Source organism: Glycine max, chromosome 6, assembly GCF_000004515.6.
Source record: "Glycine max cultivar Williams 82 chromosome 6, Glycine_max_v4.0, whole genome shotgun sequence".
Classification (NCBI taxonomy): Eukaryota; Viridiplantae; Streptophyta; class Magnoliopsida; order Fabales; family Fabaceae; genus Glycine; species Glycine max.
Genome location: NC_038242.2, coordinates 46,569,965 through 46,594,273, shown reverse-complemented (window position 1 = coordinate 46,594,273; position 24,309 = coordinate 46,569,965). Strand labels below are relative to the sequence as shown.

Genomic DNA, 24,309 nt, shown 5'->3' with positions numbered 1-24,309 from the left:
CCGGGTACGGGTATGGGGACATGTTGGGGAGTCAGGGTCGGGGATTTGGGAGACAATACCCGTCCCCGTCCCACCCCATTACCATGTTTACTCCCCTTCCCCCCTCCCTTCCGTGGCCTCGCAACCCACCTCCCCCTTCCTCCTTCCCCCTCTGCGACCCTCCGACGTGACTATCCGCAACCGTGCATGACCACCTCCAAGTAAGCCCATTTTTTCTTCAACCACCTTCTCTCCTTCTCGCTAATTTCTATTTTTTTCACTATTTTTTTTTTGTTTTTTTAGATATGTTAGAAATCTTTAGGGTTCTTGCAAAAGAACTCATTCTCTACCCTAGAGATCTCTAGTCCCCCTTTACTGAAAGATTCACCCAAGACCAAATCTTGAGCTCAAAATCCTTGTTCAAGATTTGGTACTAAAGTTGCTTTAACAAACTAATTAATCAATTAATTATTTTTTAACTAACACCAGAGTGAAGAAAAAATTATGTAATTGTGGTACTACTCGAAAGGGACAATATTTTGGTTTACTTAGATCCTCATATGAAAAAGAGAGACAAAGAAAGGAATAATATGTCAAATAAAAATGGTTTTGTTATACCTTCTTTTTGACACAAACACACTATTTTACTAAAAAGAAAAATATTTTTATACAATAATCATGTCATCACTAAATAACTTCTACTCATAATCATCGATACCGTGTGATTATATGACCTAGATTTGTAGCTCCCATATTCTTTAAATAATGACCGATAGATTATATTGACTGACCATTGCAACTACTAAATCTACTGATTCCTTAACCAACATATCAACACTTTAATTTCATTCGAACTTCTATCATGCTTTAATGAAAATGAAAATCGTTATAGGTGTTGTATCAAATGGCCAGCTGGTATAAATTATTTGGAACCACGGGCCACGATAAGTCGAAGAGAAACAATGAGCTGAGTTGAGATGGTACTTCAATTTATACAGCTCAGAGTTTAAAATGTACCATATATATACATGCCTCATGTGGCACTATTATTTGATATATAATTGATATATCTCAATAAAAAGGTGTACGATTGGGGTCATGAATTTTAATATTATGTGTTATAATAGAAAGTAAAAATCATTTAATCCCGACCCGAATTATTAAATTCATGTTCCTCTTAGATCCTACCAAAATACTATTATTGCTTTTCCTGGCTGTGAAGCATGAGGGCTGTTATATATATAACAGTCATGATTTTTTTTTTTTTCACCATGAGAAACCTCTTAATAGTGTCTATATATCGTTCTATAATAGCTAGCAGAAGGAAGTGAACATGAATGTAATTGATAAATAGAAATGCATAGCAATTGGATTTGTTGTCATTACTCAAAAATTGGCAATCTTTACAATTAAGTTGAGAAGATGCCTATTGTATAAAATGTCCACTAATCTATGTGGGTCTCCCACAGTGAGATTTGTGGTCTCAATTCAAGTGAGAAGTTATATGTTGGAAAACATCTTCACTGCAAGGAATTGTGAGGCCACCCAAGGGATGATCATATCCAAACTCTTCCTCAGCTTGACACAAAAGATCTTCGAATGAAGGTTGATTCAAGTATGATACGGGAACCACGAACCGCTATTGTTTCTCTCCAACATACACTGCAAGATAGCCCTTTGGAACTTGTACAGATTTTGAAGCTGCTTGGCTAGCCGTGAATGATGCCCGTCGAACAGCAGGTAAACGGAAACCCATTCTGTTTTGCTTGATTGGAGGAAGAAGAACAATCTCTAATTTGAAAAGAATGATCCAAAATGTCAAAGCTGGAGGAATGCAATGGCTTGTGTTATTTGTGTTTACTGAAGACCAAGAATTGTGTATATATATAGTTTGTAAGATTCTGTGGAAACCCAATTCCCAGAGAAAGCGACTGTCAATGGATGGAGGGCATACGCACGAGATATCACATGGTGTTGTCTTCGGTCCAACTATCAAGGATAAGTTGTGAAGACTTGTGTAACCCCACCTTATCAAACATTAATTGGCCAGCATAAAGCCTCCACATGTAACCAAATGAGACGTGCCTCAGTGAAACGTAACGTCTATTCATGCATTAATTGATATTCCATATTTTTGTAAACATGCTCTGGACATGTTCTGTTCACGTTACATCGAAGTACAACTGCAAGGTAATTTGTGGCTGATGAATTATAAGGCAGCGGATAGCGAGAGGTCATATATCATTTTAAATATTTCTGATGTTTGACATCTATTTTATTTCACACGGAATCAGCATCAGCGAGAAAGTCCTCCAAGGCCGTCCATATGCCCTTGCCTCCCTGTTGGTCCCATCCAACCAGTCTTGTCTTATAGTCCTCCCACCTCAGTGATTCATGTAGCCAACGATTCCTCTCCAATTATTTCTTCTATATATGTTCATGAATGCAGGCATTTAGGACAACAGAAGTGATTCACATCCTAAAGCATTTGAAGTTCAAAAGCTTGCATCTTATTCACAAGTTTTTCCTTACAATATTCTCTTCCCAAGTCTCGACTCATACAACAACAATGGGTTTTCGCTTACCTGGCATCAGGAAGACATCAATTGCTGCAAACCAAGCATCTTCCAAAGCTGTGGAGGTTCCAAAGGGCTACCTTGTAGTCTATGTTGGAGAGAAAATGAAGCGGTTTGTCATCCCCGTATCATACTTGAACCAACCATCCTTTCAGGATTTGCTGAATCAAGCTGAGAAAGAATTCGGGTATGACCATCCAATGGGCGGTCTCACAATACCATGCAAGGAGGATGAGTTCCTAACCGTCACCTCTCACTTGAATGACCTGTAAATCATGCTAATGGATACCCAGATAGATTAGATGAGGCAAATTTGTACAGAAGAGATCAATTGCTGCAAACCAAGCATCTTCCAAAGCTGTGGAGGTTCCAAAGGGCTACCTTGTAGTCTATGTTGGAGAGAAAATGAAGCGGTTTGTCATCCCCGTATCATACTTGAACCAACCATCCTTTCAGGATTTGCTGAATCAAGCTGAGAAAGAATTCGGGTATGACCATCCAATGGGCGGTCTCACAATACCATGCAAGGAGGATGAGTTCCTAACCGTCACCTCTCACTTGAATGACCTGTAAATCATGCTAATGGATACCCAGATAGATTAGATGAGGCAAATTTGTACAGAAGAGACATTTTCTTGATTTTCTATTTTCTACAGAAGTTGAAACCAGTTTCCTGAATGAGAAGTAATGCAGCACAGGACACGTTTCGTTTAATCAGTTTTTGCTTTTGCCAAATCTCAATATGGTTTAACAGATAACACACAGTATCATTGTCAAATTTAAGTTATTGATATTTATCAGCATGATCAGACTATCAGCTTATAAATATTAGGCATTAATTGCCGTAATTCTGTTGGAGATATAGGGCAACCTTGATAAGATTGTTAATTACTAAACTGACCTATTGTATTTCAATATGTGTCCATGATCTGAACAAGAAACCCACAAAACTTTTTTGTCCTGAAACAGTACTCCCCACTTGTTGCCTTTTTCTATAATATGTGGTTCTTTTAGTTCCCCCTCTTTAAGCACCACAATGTAATTATATATCTTCGGTTAAATTATTACTCCCTCTCATTCTATCATCACTGCAAAATCATTATCGTTGTCCAAAGGTTCATCAACTGTTTCATTTTCCTAAACAAGCAGCTATGGAGTTGTTACTACTATGGTATTGCCATGGAATTATTACTACATACCATGGTATTGCCCCAAAATTCACAGCAATAACAGAACAGATCGCCAATTTTGCTGGACATAAAATAAGAACTAAAATCCACACAGTTTCGAACTATTCTTCTTGCATGGTATGGTCATATATGTTTCATTTTATCTGGTAGACCGAAGTTATGGAAAAAGCATTGGTTCCTCCACTTCTCCCTATATAGGGTTAGTGAAAATGGGCCATACCATTCGTGAATATCGTACAAGAGAAAGTTTTTGTCACGAGAGTAGGCCATGTCTATTCAAGGAAGAAAATAAACCTCGGTGTTACGTCCAATTGTATTTTGCACCTGCTTCGGCAGGGAAGGTACCTCGTGTGCTTTGGACCTTGCAGCTCAAAATTTTAATTTGATAAAGATAATTATTATTTTAACTATCCTTGGTCCGAGGGAAAATACTTCCGCTATACCCTTCCTGGAAATCATTTGCGTACCATTACTAATTTGAAATTTATCAACTTTTAACAGAATATTGACACCTGACTCGTACAGAGAGAAGGGAAGATTGAAACAAATAAACATAAAGTATAGACATCGAAGCTGCTTTAGTTGCTGAATTCATTGTAATTAATCAAAAGAATAACATATTATGTTTGTATTTCCTCTCTCTTGAGAAAGGGGGATCTGTACACTTAGAGAACACGCCTATTATACAAAATGTCTCCTCTAATCTATGTCAGTCTCCTATACTGTGAGATTTCTGCTCAATTCAAGCAAGAAGTTATACGTTGGAAGGCATCTTCACTGCAAGGAATTGTGAGGCCACCCATGGGATGATCATATCCAAACTCTTCCTCGGCTTGACTCAACAAGTCCTGGAATGAAGGTTGGTTCAGGTATGATACGGGAATCACAAACCGCTTCATTTTCTCTCCGACATAGACTGCAAGATAGCCTTTTGGTGCCTCCACCGCTTTTGATGCCTTTCTGATGCCAGGTAAACGAAAACCCATTGTTGTATAGATTGGAGAAGAGAATGGTTTAAGAGAAATGTTGAGAATTTTGAATTTCGAACACTTTACGATGTGAATGATTTGTGTTGGTCCTCAATGCTTGCAGCCGTGAATACTTATATAGACAAAAGGATATGCATGAAACCATTAGTTGGGTACTTAAATTGTTGGTGATGCAGGGACATCAGATAGGAGTCATGGGACCAAATGAGAGACATGGCATATGGGGTGTTGTCTTAGAGAAATTTCTTAAGAATCAACGTAACAAGTGATTGTAGATAACAAGAGTCCCACCTTCATTTGATCTTGTTGACAGAGGCTTATTCAGCGTGGTGGGGGCCAGAAATTTCATTTGTGCAAATTTCATGCAGTTACTGCTACTTAGAATTTGACGTACAGAAAAATAATGTTGTTCAGGATGCCTGCCTGGTGATATGATGATGCACTCAGTGTTAGTTGTCATCTTATCTACACTGTTTCAGAGCTATCAACTCCGATAGAACAGCTCCATATGGCCTTGTTTTTTTCCAAAAGTTGTATTGACGTGTGTAACCAAATGAGACGTGCCTAAGTGAATCCTCACATTTCTTAGTGCATTAATCGGTATTCCGTACTTTTGTAGGCATGCTTTGGACATGTTTTCTTCATGTCATGCTGGAGTACAACTGGAAGGTATTTTCTGACTGGTGAATTATAAGGCAACACAGATAGATAGCGAGAGATCATAGACCATTATATTTCTGAGGTTTGACATTATACATCTGTTTTACTATAACATGTAACGTTAATTCTTGAGAAAGTCCTCCAAGGCAACACCATATGCCCCTGTCTCCTCTCGGTCCCATCACTTATCTCATTGCCTTCCCCCACAATAATTCAAGTAGCCAACTGTTTCTTACAAATTCTTTCATCTATATATATTCATTGTTGCAAGGTTTTAGCACAACAAAAATCGTTGACATCCTAAAGCATTCGCAGTTCAAAAACTTTCATCTCCAATTTACAAGTCTTTTTGGACACTCTCTCCCTAATTTCAACACATACAACAATGGGTTTTCGTTTACCTGGTATCAGAAAGGCATCATTTTCTGCAAACCAAGCATCTTCGAAAGCAGTGGATGTGGAAAAGGGCTACCTTGCAGTCTATGTCGGAGAGAAAATGAGGCGGTTTGTGATCCCCATATCATACTTGAACAAACCGTCATTCCAGGACTTGCTAAGTCAGGCTGAGGAAGAGTTTGGATATCACCATCCCAACGGTGGCCTCACAATTCCTTGCAGTGAAGATGTCTTCCAACATATAACTTCTTTCTTGAATTAATAAATGCCACTTTAGGAGACTGACATAGATTAGCAAAGACATTTTGTACAATAGGCGTCTTCTCAACTTGTAAAGATCTCCCTTTTTTGACAAAGAGGGAAAAGAAAGATTATAGAATGACAAAAGTCAGTATTTCATATTTTTTTTGCGTAATGACAATGAATTCAACTACTCAAAGCAACTCCTCTGTGTTTTCTATTATTTATTTTACAATGTTCACTTCACCCTGTATGACTGACAAACATTTATATCATAATTATACCATCCCAAAATACTTTATGCACCTTGACTTTGAAATCAGCGATCCAAATTCTCAATTTACATTTAATAAACAGAAATAAGTTCGATAGGGAAAAATTATTGGCCATGGATAATAGACTACTGTTTACTATTCATTAAAATTGAATGGATTAGTGTTCCTATTTTGGGGCAACATCACTGTACTGACAATCCATGCTTTCCTGCCCAAATAACAACTAATAATCAATGTAATCAATCTTGTTTAGGAAAATAGAAGAATCAATGACCCTTGGAAAATGATAATGCTTTTGGAGTGATGATAGAACGGAAGGGAGTACTAAATTAACTCAAGATACACAATTACTTTGTGTTGCTTAAAGCAGGAACTGAATGAGCCACATATTAAATAGAAAATAAAGCAACAAGCTAGCGGCAAAAACTGTTTCAGGAAAAATAATGTGTTGTGCGTTCCTTGTTCAGATCACGGACATATATTGAAAAATAAGGAAGGGAAGCATTAATTAACAACCCTTATCCAGGTTGGTCAATATCTCCAACATGATTACTGTGCTTAATTCCCAATATTAATTAGCTGATAGCCTGATGCTGACATATATCAAATTAAATATGATAATGTTACGGTTCAATATATAATTGAGATTTGGAAAAAGAAAAAAGTTCTTAAAGAATGTCTTTTGTTGCATTCTCATTCAGCCAACAGGTTTTAAATTCTGTACAAAAAAGAAAATGCCATCTGTACAAATTTGCCTCATCTAATCTATCTCAGTCTCCGTTAGCCTGAATTACAGCTCATTCAAGTGAGCGGTAACGTTTAGGAACTCCTCTTCCTTGTATGGTATTGTTAGACCACCCATTGGATGATCATATCCGAATTCTTCTTCTGCTTGACTGAGTAATTCTTGAAATGAAGGTTCGTTCAAGTATGATACTGGAATTGTGAACCGTCTCATCTTATCTCCAACATAGACTGCAGCATAGCCTTTTGGTACGTCAACCCTCTTGGAGGCTGCTTGGGTTGTAGAAAACGAAGTCCGCCTAACAATACCTACTATGCGAAAACCCATTATTTTCTGTTGCTCCACACAACAAGTATCATACTGATATCAAAGAACTCGTATGCGGAAGAAATATTTGAGTTCTGATACTTCAGGAATGGGATGACTTGTGTTGCTTGGAAACCCAAGAAATTGTGTGTATATAATGTCTAGGACCTCTGCAATCCAATTGCACAGTGGGCCATGATGGGGTCTATTGAGGGAGAAAGGATCACATGGTATTGTCTCAGAGGTCTCTTTCAAGGAATAGGAAGTTCAATAGGAGTGCATACGTACCTCACCTTCTGAGTTAGTGGCCACCAAATTACCCACCTGACAACCTAATGTTTGTTCAGGCATCGTGGTATGGCTAATCCATTGGTGGATATGCTTAAGACATCTCACATGCTTCTTCAAATGATTGCAAGCTGACAATTATTTTGATAAATATATCTACCATGTGACCGATAGCAACCAGTAAACCTTAAGCCGACCAGATTGACAGCTCTGAATAAGTTTTTGAAAGTAAGAAGAAAACCAATACTGAATACATGATCATAAAGTACTATGAACCACATTTTTTATGTACGAACTATTCTCACCGACAGCAGCCTACAATTAATTTCCACACATTAAGTTTATTGTCTCTGCCCCCTTAATTAGTAATTGTCAACATGATCCACTTTGATTTTTTTTTCCTCATGAGTTTTCTAAAAAGTTGGGAAATCTGTTAGCCTTCTGATACACACAGCTAGAGAATCCCTGGAATTCGAGGACCAGGGGAACCTCCACAAGCAATATGAAAAAGAAGGTGAAATTCTTATTGATAATGCTGTTATTTACATAAGGATATTTATAGTGATATTCTACAATAACCGAATTTGTCTTTTTATGCAAAATTGGAATATCAAGGTAATGGAAAATATCAAGACCATTGGGCACAATCCTGCAGCATCATCTTCACGAACCTCCAGCTTCAAACGTGTTCTGATACACCTAATTAAAAGGGGAAAACGCAAAACTGGTTTTCGAGGAACCAGCACCTCCACACGAGAAGAAAAATCAAAGAAGGTAATTCTCATTCATGCCTTGCTTGAATTATTACATAGCTATTAATACTAGTTCTTCCTAACAGAATTGGATATTTTGGAGCCCAATTACACAAGTTCGTTATGCTTGTTCCCCACTATCAAACAAGCACCAAGCAAGGGAATATTACTTAGCTAAAATACCCATCTCACCCTCAGACGTAGTCTTTAAGGTAAGATGGTTTTGTTACTACCCTCTTAGGCCTCTTTACTAATTGCACCTGCTTATCTGTTGCTTCTGCATTCTCTTCTTGTTCTCGAGTCTGTGAAATTGGTTATGCAATTGGTCCTGCATCTTGAGCTTGAACTGCAATGGTCTGTTGCTCTGTATCATGTTCAAACGTAGTCCTTCAGGTACTTGGGCCTAGAGACCCTTCTCTTAATATCCCTTGCTATTCGTACCTCACCTTCATGTGGTTTCGTTTGTTCTACACTTGTGTCTGCTGTTTGCACCTCAGGCATTACTATGCTATCACTCGGGGGCCCTTGCAGAATCACCTTGTCCTCAAGGTGATATTCTTGCTGTAGGGTGTCCCAATCTTCCCAGGTCGTGTCATCAGGAGTCAGCCCTTTCCATTGTACAAGCACCTGCCACGAGTCTGCTGGGGTGGTCCTCCTGTAATCCAAGATAGAAAGCGGGGAGATGAGGGGTTGATCCTGCAAAAATTGGTCCGGCAACTGGGCCGGAATCTCAGACTCCGGTGTCCCCTGAAATAGCTTCAATACTGAACAATGGAAAACAGGGTGAACACGCGCATTTTCCGGCAGCTCTAATCGATACGCAACTGGTCCCACACGCTCAAGCACCTTAAATGGACCATAGAACCTCTTTGCTAATTTCCCGTGCACCCCAGGATTATCCTTCACTGATGATTGTCTGCGAGGCCTGAGTTTGAGTAAGACTCAATCTCTGGGCTGATACGACACTTCCCTCCTCTTCGTGTCTGTGAACTTCTTCATCTGAGTTTGGGCCTTAAGAAGCTTCTTCCTGAGACATTGGAATGTTTCCTCCCTGTCTTGGAGCATCTCGTCTACCGCATCCAATTTTGAAGTTCCTGTGATATAATCTGGGAAATTGAATGGTTTTCGTCCAAAAGTAATCTCGTAAGGTGTGGATCCCATCGCAGCGTTCCAAGAGGTATTATGAGACCACTCTACCCATAAGAGGAGCTTCCCCCACACCCGCGGTCTCCGGTGAACAAATGCGCGTAAGCATTGCTCGATGATTCTGTTCATCACCTCAGTCTGCCCATCTGTCTGAGGGTGATAGGCAGAACTCATTCAAAGTTGCGTCCCACTCAATTGGAATAGCTCACGCCAGAAATTGCTGAGGAACAGGGGGTCTCGATCTGATACTAAGCTTCGCGGAATCCCATGAATTTTCCCCACGATCTCCATGAACAGGACAGCCACCATGTGAACTGTGTGCGAAGCTGGTAACATACCCAGGTGTATGCCCTTAGAGAACCTGTCAACGACCACTAAGATTACGGAATTGCCTTGGAAGGGTGGAAGGCCCATTATGAAATCTAGGGAAAGATCTTCCCAAGGTCTCTGTGGAACCGACAAAGGGCAGAGCAGACCTACACTTTTCTTGGTTTCGTACTTAGTGAGTTGACAATCAACGCATTGGGCAACGAATTTTGTTACATCCATGCGAAGACCAGGCCAACTGAAATTCTCTGACACTCAAGCTAAAGTCTTAGCCACTCCCATGTGTCCATCGGCAAGAGTTGAGTGAAATTCAGTGAGCAGAGTGGGTATTAATGGAAGTCCCCTGGGAAGCCATATGCGCTTTTGGTGCAGAATGAGGTTGTTGACAACTGAATAACCTGGGAATGTGGTAGGAGATTGACCAATTGCTTGCCTCTGATTCACATATTCTGAGGAAGCTTCCAGCTGCCGGCGGAGCTCCTCCATGAAAGTAAGACATGGTACCGATAACATCATCAATGAGGAATTATGCTCTGGCAGACGCGAAAGAGCATCAGCAGCTTGGTTCAAGGCTCCAGAATGATGAATTATCTGGTAATCATATCCCATCAATCTTGCTAAATAAGTATGCTGCTCTGGGGTTTGTATGACCTGCGTTAATAATTCCTTCAAGCTTCTATGGTCCGTAACAATGGTGAAGCGATGGCCCAATAAATACTGCCTCCACTTCTTAACTGTCGCCGTGACGGCAAATAATTCCCTTACATAAGTGGATGCACTCAAGAGTTTCAGGGGAAAAGGCTTGCTAAAGAAAGCCAATGGGTGTCCCTGTTGAGATAAGATAGCTCCCATCCCCACACCGGATGCGTCCGTCTCAACGGTGAAGGGCTGCTCGAAATCCGGCAACGATAGCACAGGGGCCGTTGACACTGCTAGTTTCAATTGCTCAAATGCGGCCTGGGCTTTTTCTGTCCACAGAAAATGGGCTTTCGTGGTGATGTGGACCAAAGGAGCAGCTATGGTAGCATAGCCTCTAATGAAGCGCCTATAGAAGCCGGCGAGCCCCAAAAAACTTCTAACTGCTTTAATCGAATGTGGAATTGGCCAATGCAGGATGGCCTCAACCTTCGAGGCTACTGGTTTCACTCCCTCCGACGACACGATATGGCCCAGGTATTCTACTTGATTCTGCGCAAAGAAGCACTTTGAGAATTTGAGAACAAATTGATGGGTGAGTAATACCTGAAAAGTAATTTCAAGGTGATTAAGATGCTCTGTCAGAGATGCACTGTAGACCAATATGTCATCAAAAAAGACAATAATGAAGCGCCTGAGGTATGGCCAGAATATTGCGTTCATCGTGGCTTGAAATGATGAGGGAGCATTGCATAACCCAAACAGCATTATGCGAAATTCGTAATGTCCGTGATGGGTTCTGAAAGCGGTTTTCAAAATGTCTTCTGGGCACATACGAATCTAATGGTACCCCTGAAGTAAATCGAGCTTGGAGAAGTAATGAGCACCTCCTAATTCATCTAACAATTCATCTACAGTAGGTATCGGGAACCTGTCTTTAATGTTGAGAGCATTGAGTGCCCGATAATCCACGCAAAATTTCCATGATCCATCTTGCTTCTTGGCAAGCAAGACCAGAGAGGAAAAAAGGCTATTGCTGGGTTGTATCATGCCCTTTTGTAGCATAAGTTCAACTTGCTGCTCAATCTCTTGTTTCTGGAAGTGAGGGTAACGATAGGGCCGGACATTTACGGGTGTGGCTTGGGGCAGAAGGTGGATATGGTGGTCGGTCTCTCGTTGCGGGGGAAGAGCACTGGGTGGTTGGAATAAAGTGTGATATCGGTCAAGGATGGCCTGAATTTGTGGAGGGGGAATAGGATTAGCTTGGATGGAAGGGGGCTCTGGTAATATCACAACATGGAAGTATAGACTGGTTGGTTGGTGTCGTCGGAGATGATGGAATTGGGTGGAAGATATGAAGTTTAAAGTGGTCTCAGTGTCCCCTTTTAATTCTACCAAATTTCCAGTATGAAAGAACTTCATGCATAGCGTGTTATAGTCGGTGAGGACCGGTCCGAGGGACTTCAACCATTGCACCCCCCAGAACAACGTTCGCACCGGCAATGGGCAACACATGCAAGTCAACGGTGAACTGAGTGCTCTGAATAACCACCGTGACATCCTCGCAGACGCGCGTGCATTCCAAATGTTGTCCGTTACCTACCATGACGCGCAAGGGGCTAGTGTCACGTGTGGAGAGACCCAATTCTGAAACTAGCTGGAGCTGGATGAAGTTGTGGGTACTCCCACCGTCCACCAGCAAGACGACCTGGCGGTCTCCGATGAAGCCCATGAAACGCAACGTTTCGGGAGCCACCTGTCCAGCTAATGAATTAAAACTAATCTAGGCCGGGTACGGGTCAGTTGGGTCAGGTGGGGCTGGGTCGGGTTGTGGGTCAGGGGGGTTTATAAGGCTTGGGAGGGGTTCGTCTTCCTTAGCGACCAGAAGAAATGCCCTAGAGGCACAGCGATGCCCTCTGTGGTATTTCTCGTCACACGTGAAGCAAAGCCCTTGCTCCCGGCGAGAGGCAATTTCCTCTGGGGTGAGGCGCTTCACAGGTGAAGGGGTGGGACGCAGGGGTGGTGGTAGCATAGGTGGGGTAGGGACTGAGCGCAGGGGCATGGGTGAATTAGGGTTCTGGTTGGGGGAAAGAGGTTCAAGGTGGGTGGGGTTGGGTTGAGGATGAGTGTGTGTGGGTTGAGGGTGAGTGTGTATGGGTTGGGGGTGACGAGTACGAGAGAGGGTGCGGCCATCGAGGAACTTTTCCTCCTAAAGACGAGCCAGACCCGCCGCCTGGACGAGTGTCAGTGGTTGGTGGGCCTGGACCTCGCGGCGAATGTCCGGCGACAACCCCGACACGAAGCAGCTCAGCAGGAAGGGTGGGGGGAGTCCGACAATGCGGTTCGCCAATTCCTCAAATTCGGCGAGGTACTGGGCCACCGTACCCCTCTGAGTAAGCTTGAACAAGACGCTGGTAGGGTCCTCATACTGGGAAGGAGCGAACCGGGTCTGAACCGCTTGAAGAAAAGCAGGCCACGACGTGAATTGGCCATTGTTGTTCATCCATTGGAACCAAGCCAACGCACAGCCATCCATGTAGAATGCAGTAATGGTAAGTCTCTCTGCCTCTGGGGTTGAATGGTACTCGAAGTACTGGGTGATCTTGAAGATCCACCCAGAGGGGTCACTCCCATCAAATCGAGGAACATCAATTTTAATTCGGTGATGGTGTGCAGGGGAAGAAGATGAAACAGAGGTAGTTGTGGCAGGACCTGTGTTGGGACTCGTAGGGGGAAGACGATGAAGGATTTCATTCAGCTGGAACGTGACTGTTTGTAAGGTCTCACCCATGGACAATTGCTGAGCTGCAAGCTTGAGAATGGCATCCTCTAAGGAAGCAGGAGTATTAGAGGAATCAGGCATAGCAACGAGAGCACCAAAATGATACACACAGCTAGAGAATCCCTGGAATTCGAGGACCAGGGGAACCTCCACAAGCAATATGAAAAAGAAGGTGAAATTCTTATTGATAATGTTGTTATTTACATAAGGATATTTATAGTGATATTCTACAATAACCGAATTTGTCTTTTTATGCAAAATTGGAATATCAAGGTAATGGAAAATATCAAGACCGTTGGGCACGATCCTGCAGCATCATCTTCATGAACCTCCAGCTTCAAACGTGTTCAAACATAGTCCTTCAGGTACTTGGGCCTAGAGACCCTTCTCTTAATACCACTTGCTATTCGTACCTCACCTTCATGTGGTTTTGTTTATTCTGCACTTGTGTCTGCTATTTGCACCTCAGGCATTACTATGCTATCACCTTCACTCGATAAGCTGGGATAGTATTATCTTAATTCTTGATAAAGTCCTCGAGACAACACCATATGCCCTTGTCTCTAAGTTGGTCCCATTTATCTTATCTCATAGCTCTCCTTCACCAATAATTCATACAGCCGATGATTTCTTACATATGCTTTCCTATATGTATATATTGATGGCAGAAAGCATTTATCACCAACACAAATCATTCACATCCCATAGCATTCAAAATTCTCAACACTTTTCTTAAGCAATTCTCTTCTGAAATCAATACAGCGATGGGTTTTTGTTTACCTGGTATCAGAAAGGCATCAAAAGCGGTGGATGCACCAAACGGCTATCTTGCAGTCTATGTCGGGGAGAAAATGAAGCGGTTTGTGATTCCTGTATCATACATGAACCAACCTTCATTCCAGGACTTGTTGACTCAAGCTGAGGAAGACTTTGGATATGATCATCCCATGGGTGGCCTCACAATTCCTTGCAGTGAAGATGTCTTCCAACGTATAACTTGTTGCTTGAATTGGCAATAAATCTCACACAGTAGGAGACTAACATAGATTAGTGAAGACATTTTGTACAACAGGCGTCTTCTCACCTTGTAAAAATCTTCGTTTCTTGGGCAGGAGGGGGGAAGGACCATTAGAATGACAGATTCATATTTCAAGGAGCATGTCTCTGTGTGTGTGATTGTGAGTGAGTTGTCTTGCCTACATGTTTGTCTCTGTCAAACATGATAAATTGACACTAGAAGTCAAATTTTACACTGATATCTATACCACGTACTGACACACAATTTTAACAAATACTTTTCTCAACATGAATATAAAAAGAAAATTGGCATGTATGACACACTTAAATATAAATAAATGCAATTACTTTAGTCTATTTAATAATACAATTCTTAAAACAACTTCATTTAATAGCGATTTGATTTTCAATTATTCTTTTTTAATAAAATTAAATAATGATAACTAAATTTTTATTAATTAGTGTGAAATTAATTCAGAGTGAGTATAACCATTGAATTATTTAGTATTTTTTTACCAATTTTAGAAAAATATATTAAATGCAAGAAATTGATACACAGTGTGAATTGATTCTGTCCATCTATCAATAGATAACATCCTCCCATATGTTTGGTGAGATCATTTCTTGTTTCAAGTAGTAATCACATTGAAAGTTAGTAAATAGTCACATAACCTCTTAAAACATCGTGTGTGTTCATGCTTTGATCATGACGCTTTAAATTTGATATGACACTTTAAAGTGCAAGACAAACAGGTGATGTTTGGATTAGGGTGGGAATGAAGAAATAAGAGAAAATTTGTGTATTTTTCACAAGGAATTAATGTCTTTTACACACTACTTTAATTTTAAAATTATCTTCTATTTTCGTCCTCTTAACCAAACACATCCAAAGTATCTTAAAAGTGTAAACAAGACTGTTAAACGAATTGTAAAAAAAATTGATCATTTTGAATTGAGAATACATCTGATAATTCAGAGATAATTTGTTACTACTTATTTGCTCCATACTTGGAACCCTAGGTTCTTATCAAAGAATGGGAATTTTTGTGGTGAATCCTCTTCAACTCATCAATCCTTTTGGGATTGTGGTTTTGTTCTTCCATTTCTCCTCTTAATACAATTTTTTTTCTTTTCAATTTCTTGGATATCATTTATCCTAAACGAGAACATGTATGCACATGCCTCTTCCAAGTAGTCATGTCATCACTAAATAACTTCTAATCATAATCATCGATACCGTGTGATTATATGACCAAGATTTGTAGCTCCCATATTCTTAAAATAATAACCAATAGATTATATTGATTGACCATTGCAACTACTAAATCTATTGATTCCTTAACCAATATATCAACACTTTAAATTCATTCAAAATTCTATCATGCTTTAATGAAAATGAAAATCGTCATAGGTGTTATATCAAAAGGCCAGCTCGTATAAATTATTTGGAACCATAGACCACGATAAGTCAAAGAGAAACAATGAGCTAAGTTGAGATGGTACTTCAATTTATACAGATCACAATTTAAAATTTACCATATATATACATGCCTCATGTGGCACTATTATTTGATATATAATTGATATATCTTGATACAAAGGCTGAGGAAAAGGGGGCAGTAAACGAAGAACAAGAACCAGAGGTGCAGGAATACAAGTCAGGGGTGCAGATAGAAGGAAGATCAAAGAGGGTCATCACAAAGCCCTCTTACCTCGGTGATTACGTATATGAAAAAGAGAAAGAGAGGAGGCTGACCTGGAATGGAAGATTGCTAAATTAGGTGCTGCTCCGCCTTAGGGAGACAAGCCTAACCATAATCTGTTAGCCAATATTCCTTTGCACAAAATGACAAATTTTGTTAGTCATAAATTAGTATAAATAAGGCAATTGTAATGAACAATGGATATGAATATAAGCTTCATTTTCCTTCCTACCTTGTCTGGAGGTTCTGGCCCTCGAAGCCAGCTTTCCCTTTTCTTGCTTCCTTATCAATTTTGGTGCTCTCATTGAGCTTCCTCCCCACCTTCACCCATGGGGTCTTCCGACAAACTCGATGATGCTTTGCTCAGGCTCACCAATCATTAGATGTCCTTGGGGAATCCATGCAATCCTTGACCCTCTATATTAATGAACTGCTCCACCGCATGACGCCCATCCTCTCATCATCCCCTTCCTCAACCTTGTATGTTCCGCCACTGCCGTCAGTACCTGCAACTAACCACCGCATGAAATTAGATGTGCCCCGCTTTGATGCCACCAAACCGCTTGGTTAGGTCTTCAAGATCAACCAATTTTTTGAGTGCCACGGGACACCAGAATAGGACCGACTTACAATTGCCTCGTTTTATATGGAGGGACGAGCACTGGCATGGTTCCAATGGATGACCGGTAACGACCAATTCACCTCCTGGCCCATTTTTCTTCAAGCCCTATAAACCAGGTTCATACCATCACAATACAAGGACCCTATCGGAGCTCTATTCAAATTAACACAGTGAGGAACAGTAGCACAGTACCTGTCGGAGTTCGAAGACCTTGCCAATCAAATCATTGGCCTTCTGTCGCCCTTCCTCCTGAGTTGTTTTGTATCGAGCCTTACTCCGGAAATTCGGCATGAAGTGGAAGCACACCAACCCCTGACCTTCGTGCAAGCGGCCAGTCTGGATTGCCTCCAAGAGGAGAAACTCTTGGGCGTCCGTCATTCATCTCGCCCTCGTGCTCCGCCACACCAACCCTTGCCACCACCGCATTCTGTTTCCCTTCCACCGCTACTTCCTTCTCCAGGTCGTCCTACACCACCGTCATTGAAGCGCCTCTCCCCAGACGAACTAGCTTCCCAGCATGAGCGCAGCCTCTGCTTCAACTGCGACAAGAAATACCATAGAGGTCACGGTTGTGCCTCTAGGGTTTTTCTGTTGATCACAGATGATGAAGACACAACTCTGCCTAATATAGTGCCATATGACCCGCCTCTTGACCCTCCCGACAACATTGACCCATGCTCGGCCCAAATTAGTTTCAACTCCTTGGCGGGTCATCTTGCCCCAGAAACGTTGCACTTGTTGGGCCTGATTGCCGATCACCAGGTGGTGGTGCTGGTGGACGGTGGCAGCATGCACAATTTCATCCAACAACTATTGGTAACCCTGTTGCATTTACCCTATTGCGAGAACAATCCCTTACGAGTCATGCTGGCAAATGGCCAACATCTCTAGTGTACATGCATATGCGAGGCGATATCTATTGACATTCAATCAACCTAGTTCATGGTTGATCTCTATGTGTTACCTATCTCTGGTGCCAACGTGGCGTTGGGCATTTAGTGGCTCAAATCCTTGGGCCCGATACTCATAGATTATAATACACTATGTATGAAGTTCTTCCATGATGACAGCTTGGTCGAACTCATCACTGCAATGAATCAACCCTGAGCATGTTGACCCCGTCCCAGTTTCACCGGTTGTCTCAAACACAGGGAACTGGCCTCTATTGCCACATCACAGCGGTGCTCGACAACATGGCTTCCCCCACCATTTAGAAACCTTATCCCACAATCCAAACACTCCTCACTAGGTTCCATACCCTACTCCAGCAACCCCAAGCTTTACCGTCGGAGTGTGACACTGACCATCACATTCACTTTCTTCCCCAGTCAACCCCAGTCAATGTGCGCCCATATCATTATCCACACTATCAGAAGTGTGAAATTGAACTACAAGTTGAATCTATGCTTTAGAAAGGCCTCATTCAACCGAGCACCAGTCCATTCTCTTATCCAGTGCTACTGGTTAAGAAACACGACAGGTCATGGCAGTTTTGTGTGGATTACTGTTAATCGTCATATACGACTAACTTTTTGTAGGATTGTAAATATTTTCTTGTTTAGTTTTATCTTTGCTCAGTAGAGGCTCTCCGCATGGAATTAATGCAAATTTCACTTCAATTTCAGGTAAAAAGGAGAAAATTTTGAAGGAGAGGCAACTTTTGTCTCGCTAAGCCTGGACCATGCGCTTAGCGAGTATTATCCGCTAAGCGAGACATCAGCCCGCTTAATGAGTAAGAGGAATCTTGAAGGAAATATGCCATGCAAGCATGTGCTCAATGTGTCATCAGCTCGCCTAGCTAGTCATCTGTCTCTTCTGGCGCTTAGCGCGTCTGGCTCGCTTAGCCAAAGATCACTTACTCACGTTAAGTGCGAAAATGGCGTTAAGCAAGCCTTCAAGGATAGAAAGCCCTTTTTAAAGCCTGAAGTGAAAGAAAAGAGAGAGCTTGGCGGATAGAGTGTGAAGAACAGAGAATAGAGGCGCAAAACAGAGCAAGGAAGCAAAAACCTTAGCTTTTAGGAGGATCTTAGGTTTAGAAATGATTTCTAGGTTTTTAGAGGTGGAGGAGACATCCCCACCAGTGTGTAATATGTTATTTTCTCTGAAAACCCACTTCCTACTTGTGAAAGGTGTTGCCTTGTGATGGAAGGCTAAATCCCTTGTTGGGGAATTCTGCTGAGAACTTGATGTAAATTCTTATCATATCTATTTAAAGTTGTTTTTATGTGTTCAATGTTTCTATCTGTGCTTAATCTATGCATGTTTGTGGCTTGATCACTCATTTGTATGTAAAGTTAGGAGCTTTAGCATTGGAAAATGTACTGCATCCTTAGAACTAGATAGAACGGGCTAGGTTATCGTATGTTTGGACACGGAGTGCGGTAATTTAGTTTTATTATGTTGTGACCCTAATGTTGTTCGATTAAACTAAGTTCGACGGGACATCCGAGAGTGAAGTTTAATTAGAATTTGTCCACTCATGCGAGACATCGATGTTTGGGAATGTTGTCCTCAGCATAGAACACATGAACACCTTCGAATAGAGAAAAACCCTTAATTGCATCAAGTAACTCAGTAGGAGGACCCAACGTTTTTAATTATCTGTTTTAACACCCATTTCCTCATATTTTCTGCAATTAGTAATTAGAATAGCAAACACCATAGTTTTATTCATGTTCATTGTCTTTTTATACAAATGCCTACTTATTGAATGATGCTTCACTAAATGAAACAAGTTTCGTGAGTTCGATACTCGGTTTCTTACAGTTTTGTTATTACTTGCACGACTCGGTACACTTGTCGATAAGATTTCGCATCCATAATAACAAGTAGTACAGGGGTGGAACAAGTTTTTGGTGCCGTTGCCAGGGAACTTCTTTCCATTTGGGAAGTCTAGTTCAATTGTAGGCATTAATTCTTTACTCTTTAATTATTTGTTTTTGTGAATATTTAGTTAGTGCAGAATTTGTTTTTTCTCTTGAATTGGTTAACCACTATTCTTGCTAGTGTTTTGTATGCACCGTAGATCTTCTGCAGGTGATTTAGTTGATTTGGACTTAGAGATTGAAGCTACTTGTAGAAGAAACAACGCAGAACGGCGAAGAAAAATCTTACAGGAAAGTGCAGTACCTATTCAAGAGGAGCCTTGTTCATCATAATCATCTTCTATTTTCCCACAACCAAGGGAATCTCACACAAGTGCATCTGAAGCTCATAGGATGGCTGAAGATCAACCTCGCAGAGTCACTCTTAAGGACTACTCAAGCTTTATTGTGCCGCAATTCTTTACAAGTATTGTGCGGCCAGAGGTGCAAGCACACAACATCACATACCCACATTCTTTAATTCAGCTGATACAACGGAATTTATTTCATGGTCTACCCAACGAGGACCCATATGCATATTTGACAACATATATTGAGATATACAATACTGTCAAAAATTTTGGTGTGCCAGAAGACGCAGTTAGGCTAAGCTTGTTTTCATTTTCACTATCCAGCGAAGCCAAGAAATGGCTACACTCATTCAAGGGCAACAGTTTGAAGACTTGGGATGAGGTTGTTGAAAAATTTTTGAAAAAGTATTTTCCTGAGTCAAAAACTGCAGAGGGAAAGGCAGTTATTTCTTCATTCCACCAGTTTCCTGATGAGTCATTGAATGAAGCGTTGAAACGATTCCGTAGCTTGCTACGAAAAACTCCAACCCACGGATTCTCCAAGCCTATCCAGCTTAATATCTTCATTGATGGGTTGAGGCCACAATCAAAGCAGTTACTTGACGCTTCTGCTGGGGGGAAAATTAAATTGAAGACCCCAGAAGAGGCAATGAAATTGATTGAAAATATGGCTGCTAGTGATCACGCTATCTTGCGTGACAGGACACACATTCCCACCAAGAGAAGTTTGTTAGAGCTTTCATCACAGGACGCTTTGTTGGCACAGAACAAGTTGTTGTCCAAGCAGCTTGAGACCTTAACAGAGACATTAAGTAAGTTGCCAACTCAATTAAATGCAAGTCAACCTTTACCTTATTTTGTTTTGCAGGTTGTAGGTTGTACTATTTGTGGTGGAGCTCACGAATCTGGCTGTTGTATTCCTACTGAAGATACAACACACGAAGTTAATTACATGGGAAACCAGCCAAGACAAAATTTTAATGTAGGTGGATACTTAGGATTTCATGGCCAGAATTACAACCAGTAGCAAGGACAGTGGAGAACTCACCATGGTAATCAATTCAACAAAGGACGCGATTTGTCCGTTGAAAGACATCCACTGAAACTGGCGGGATCATAGTAATGAGAAGAAGCAAATCGAGCTTCCAATGCCTTTAAGAAGCTGGACTAGGACACGATTTGTCCATTGCGAGACATCCACTAAAACTAAGCAAGTGTTGGACCATCCATGTAAAACAAGGCAATCATCAAACGTTCACTATCAAAGGTCGCGTGGTAGTCAAAGAACTAGGTGATCTTGAAGATCCACCCCAGTGGGTCTGAGCCATCAAACCGAGGTCGATGAGGAAGAATGTGAGGGTTGATTGGTTTTTGGAAAGACATTTTCTATATGAGGTCATTGAGCTTAGTGGACATGGTGGTTTGGTTGGCCATAAGATTTAGTTGCGAGGAGGCGAGTTTTCCGATGGCATCTTCAAGATTATCTAAGGTGGATTTAGAACGTGTGAAATCTGTAACACCCTCTACTCCATACATATATGTACTAATAATATAAGGAATAATAAATTATAATTAATTAAAATTTCTTAAAACACATTTAAATAAAAGCATTTCAAAATGGTAAAAGGTTCACATTCACTTCACTATTACCAAATAAGACTTATTAAAAACATATTCGACTCAAAACAAGACCGTCAAAGTTTACAAAAAGAGTTTTGTTAAATCAGTAAGGTAAAATAAAATAAAATAACATCATGCAATTAAAATAAAAACTCATCCCCAATGTCACATCCTATCAGAGCATTGTGTCCCAACGTCCTTTGACCGAGGTTCTTTGAAGTCATCCACCTAATCATCTGCTCCCATGAACACAAGGTTCAAGATCATCACATGATCCAAACACAAATAGCACATAAGGAGTGAGTTATCACACAAAAAATAACATAACAAATAAACAAGACGTAATCAAAATAAATTATGAAAATATTTATAACATAACTCAACTTAATACAACCGACGTCACTTCACCACTTTATCTTTAAAATTTGTTTTTCAATCACTAATCACATTACACATGAATCACACACTCGAGTCAAGACGCAATAACACTCATCAATTTCATAATAAACAACTAACAAGTGTTATGCAACAATTATACTAAGACTCAAGCCTACATGCCATGTGATACCATGTTAGTGAAAAACCACCCTGGGCGCTTAGGAGTACATAACAAGACACACGACACAATGGGTATGTCAGTTCACTTTCACTAAGTAAAATCATAATGTGACCAGTCAGGATCACTCCGTTTTGCGAGAATGCTCCAACCATATGGGATCAACATAGGCTTAAAGAAGCACTCAAATCGAGTGTCTTTACCCCCAAGGCCTAGACTCCGAAGAATCCATTAGGGCCTCACCTTTCTGATTCAGGTCCAACCCCTAAAATAATTTTTGAAAGCAGACACTACTCATGAATTATACAATACCCATGACCTCACACTCGTGTTTCAAACACGTTTAACACATTGCACTACAATTTAACACCGGTTCCTAACTAGGAACCTACACTTTCTCTTTAACACTGCGCATAAACACTTTTCTCAATATAAACACTGGTTGGGTTACTGTATAATTCACAGTTCACAACACAATTATTGTCACATCAAGTGTTAAACACACACTCTTATTCACAATCAAATATCGTGTCCACAATTTAACATATCAGAATGTCACAATCCACCATCACAGGTTTACATGTATCTCACAAATTAATAGATGTTCAACTTTGTACTTATACTCGATTTCCACAATAATATTATAAGCAGACACTATTCATGAGTTATACAATACCCACGACCTCATACTCATGTTTCAAACATTTTTTACACATTGCGCTACAATTTAACACTGATTCCTAACTAGGAAACCTACATTTTCCCTTTAACATTGTGCATCAACATTTTTATCAAGATAAACAATGGTCGGGTTATTGTATAATTCACAGCTCACAACACAAGTAATGTCACATCAAGTGTTAACCACACACTTATTCACAACTAAAACTCATGTACATAATTTCGCATCTCATTATGTCACAATCAATCATCTCATGTTTACATGTATCTCTCCAATTGACACATTCAACTTTGCACTACTCAATCTCCATAACAATATTATAATTTTATTATAATAATTTATCATGCCTCATAACTCATATACACATCACACAGTAATAATATTTGCATAACACAAAACATATTATATATATATATATATATATTGTAATACTAGGCATAACATGTTGATCATCATCGTGGGAAAATATAGAACATGATAATAATTTGTATAAAATAAGTCATTAAATAATATTATTTAGAGTATAATTCATGTTAGTAAAAAGAACTCAATTTTTTTAAAGGTTCACACTCAGCACAAGAACACATCAATTTCTTATTGGGACATCAATTGGTTCATCAAACATATATAATTCACAATTGTAATTATAAAGATAGAATCAAAATTTGCATAAACACCCCAAAAACCCATTTCAGTTGATACTCTAAGGATCCCTACACATGTTCTCACTACTTTCCAATTGTGAATAACTCATCTCTTACCTCTAAGCGGGCTCACGTGTGTATTGTGACAGCAATAGTGGTATCTCTAGCGGTTTCCTGAAATTCTTCAAGTTTTTCCTCTAACTATTTTGATAGAGTTCCCAAACGTTAGAGAGAAGGAGAAGGATTGAAGCCTCTATTCCATTGTTTACGTGCGATGAGTATTTCTCCCTCCACATATGTTATTTTGTAAATCCCAATATTGAAAATGTGCAGAAATGAATCGTGAACCACATATCAAAATTTCACAACAATCCAATAGTTAACGAGTTCAGGATCATAGTTTTACTGAGATAGTTCTGCGTTTTTGTGAAAAAAGAAAAAGCTACGATGTAAATGGTATTTTTCTCAGTTCCAACATGTTTTCGTAATTCCTAACGGTGAGAATGTTTGGAAATGAGTTTCAAACCTAGTGCTCAAATTTCACGACGATCTAACAGTGAATAAGTCTGAGATCGTCGTTTGGTGGTATGCAGAAAAAATAGAGAATTTTGGGAAGAGGAAAAGGAAAAACGAAATTGAGAGGAAGAGGAAGCGTAAAGGAAGAATTGTAGAACAGGAGACAAGGTAAGAACTTAAGATAGAGAAGGGAAATTGTTTATATCATTCTTATCTTCTTTTTAATACTTCTCAGATATTTATAACTATTAGTGCTTGCTAGCAAACAAAAGCCAATAACAGAATCACCTATGCACTAATAGAGCACTATAACAGAATTGCCAAAATGCAAGTACTACTAACAGAACTAACAGAATTATTCACTAATGATTATAGCACAATGGGGCACTATGAAAATAGCATAATTGGTGCCCAAACTCCCTTAAACATAATCTTTCAAATGGTGAGCTGGTTCAATCCTCCTTTTGGGCCTGTCCTTTGGATCTTG

The 24,309-nt window shown here is 40.2% G+C and overlaps 5 protein-coding genes, 1 long non-coding RNA gene and 2 pseudogenes across 6 annotated transcripts; 5 read left to right on the top strand and 3 right to left on the bottom strand.

The window, feature by feature from the left end:
• The window catches only part of LOC100782438 (senescence-specific cysteine protease SAG39-like), a 67,561-nt pseudogene that overhangs the window by 36,475 nt on the left and 6,777 nt on the right, over positions 1-24,309 (top strand).
• On the bottom strand, positions 1,328-1,838 carry LOC100527198 (uncharacterized). Its single transcript, NR_157269.1, has one exon. It is a non-coding gene; the product is annotated as an uncharacterized lncRNA (long non-coding RNA).
• Positions 2,305-2,868, top strand: LOC100786685 (auxin-induced protein X10A-like). The gene has a single exon (XM_014776781.3). The coding sequence runs from the start codon at positions 2,423-2,425 to the stop codon at positions 2,825-2,827; it is 405 nt and encodes a 134-aa protein (XP_014632267.1). The 5' UTR covers positions 2,305-2,422; the 3' UTR covers positions 2,828-2,868.
• LOC113001955 (auxin-induced protein X10A-like) lies at positions 2,859-3,128 on the top strand (annotated as a pseudogene).
• LOC100780289 (auxin-induced protein 15A) lies at positions 4,313-4,915 on the bottom strand. The gene has a single exon (XM_003556943.5). The coding sequence runs from the start codon at positions 4,729-4,731 to the stop codon at positions 4,483-4,485; it is 249 nt and encodes an 82-aa protein (XP_003556991.1). The 5' UTR covers positions 4,732-4,915; the 3' UTR covers positions 4,313-4,482.
• Positions 5,666-6,192, top strand: LOC113001953 (auxin-induced protein 6B-like). Its single transcript, XM_026128998.2, has one exon. It carries the CDS (start codon positions 5,780-5,782, stop codon positions 6,050-6,052), a length of 273 nt encoding a protein of 90 aa, XP_025984783.1. The 5' UTR covers positions 5,666-5,779; the 3' UTR covers positions 6,053-6,192.
• LOC100779223 (auxin-induced protein 10A5-like) lies at positions 7,096-7,707 on the bottom strand. Its single transcript, XM_014777090.1, has 2 exons — positions 7,645-7,707; positions 7,096-7,383 (listed from the first exon to the last, which is right to left on the bottom strand). The coding sequence occupies exons 1-2, from the start codon at positions 7,705-7,707 to the stop codon at positions 7,096-7,098; spliced, it is 351 nt and encodes a 116-aa protein (XP_014632576.1).
• Positions 13,558-14,681, top strand: LOC113001954 (auxin-induced protein X15). Its single transcript, XM_026128999.2, has one exon. The coding sequence runs from the start codon at positions 14,052-14,054 to the stop codon at positions 14,304-14,306; it is 255 nt and encodes an 84-aa protein (XP_025984784.1). The 5' UTR covers positions 13,558-14,051; the 3' UTR covers positions 14,307-14,681.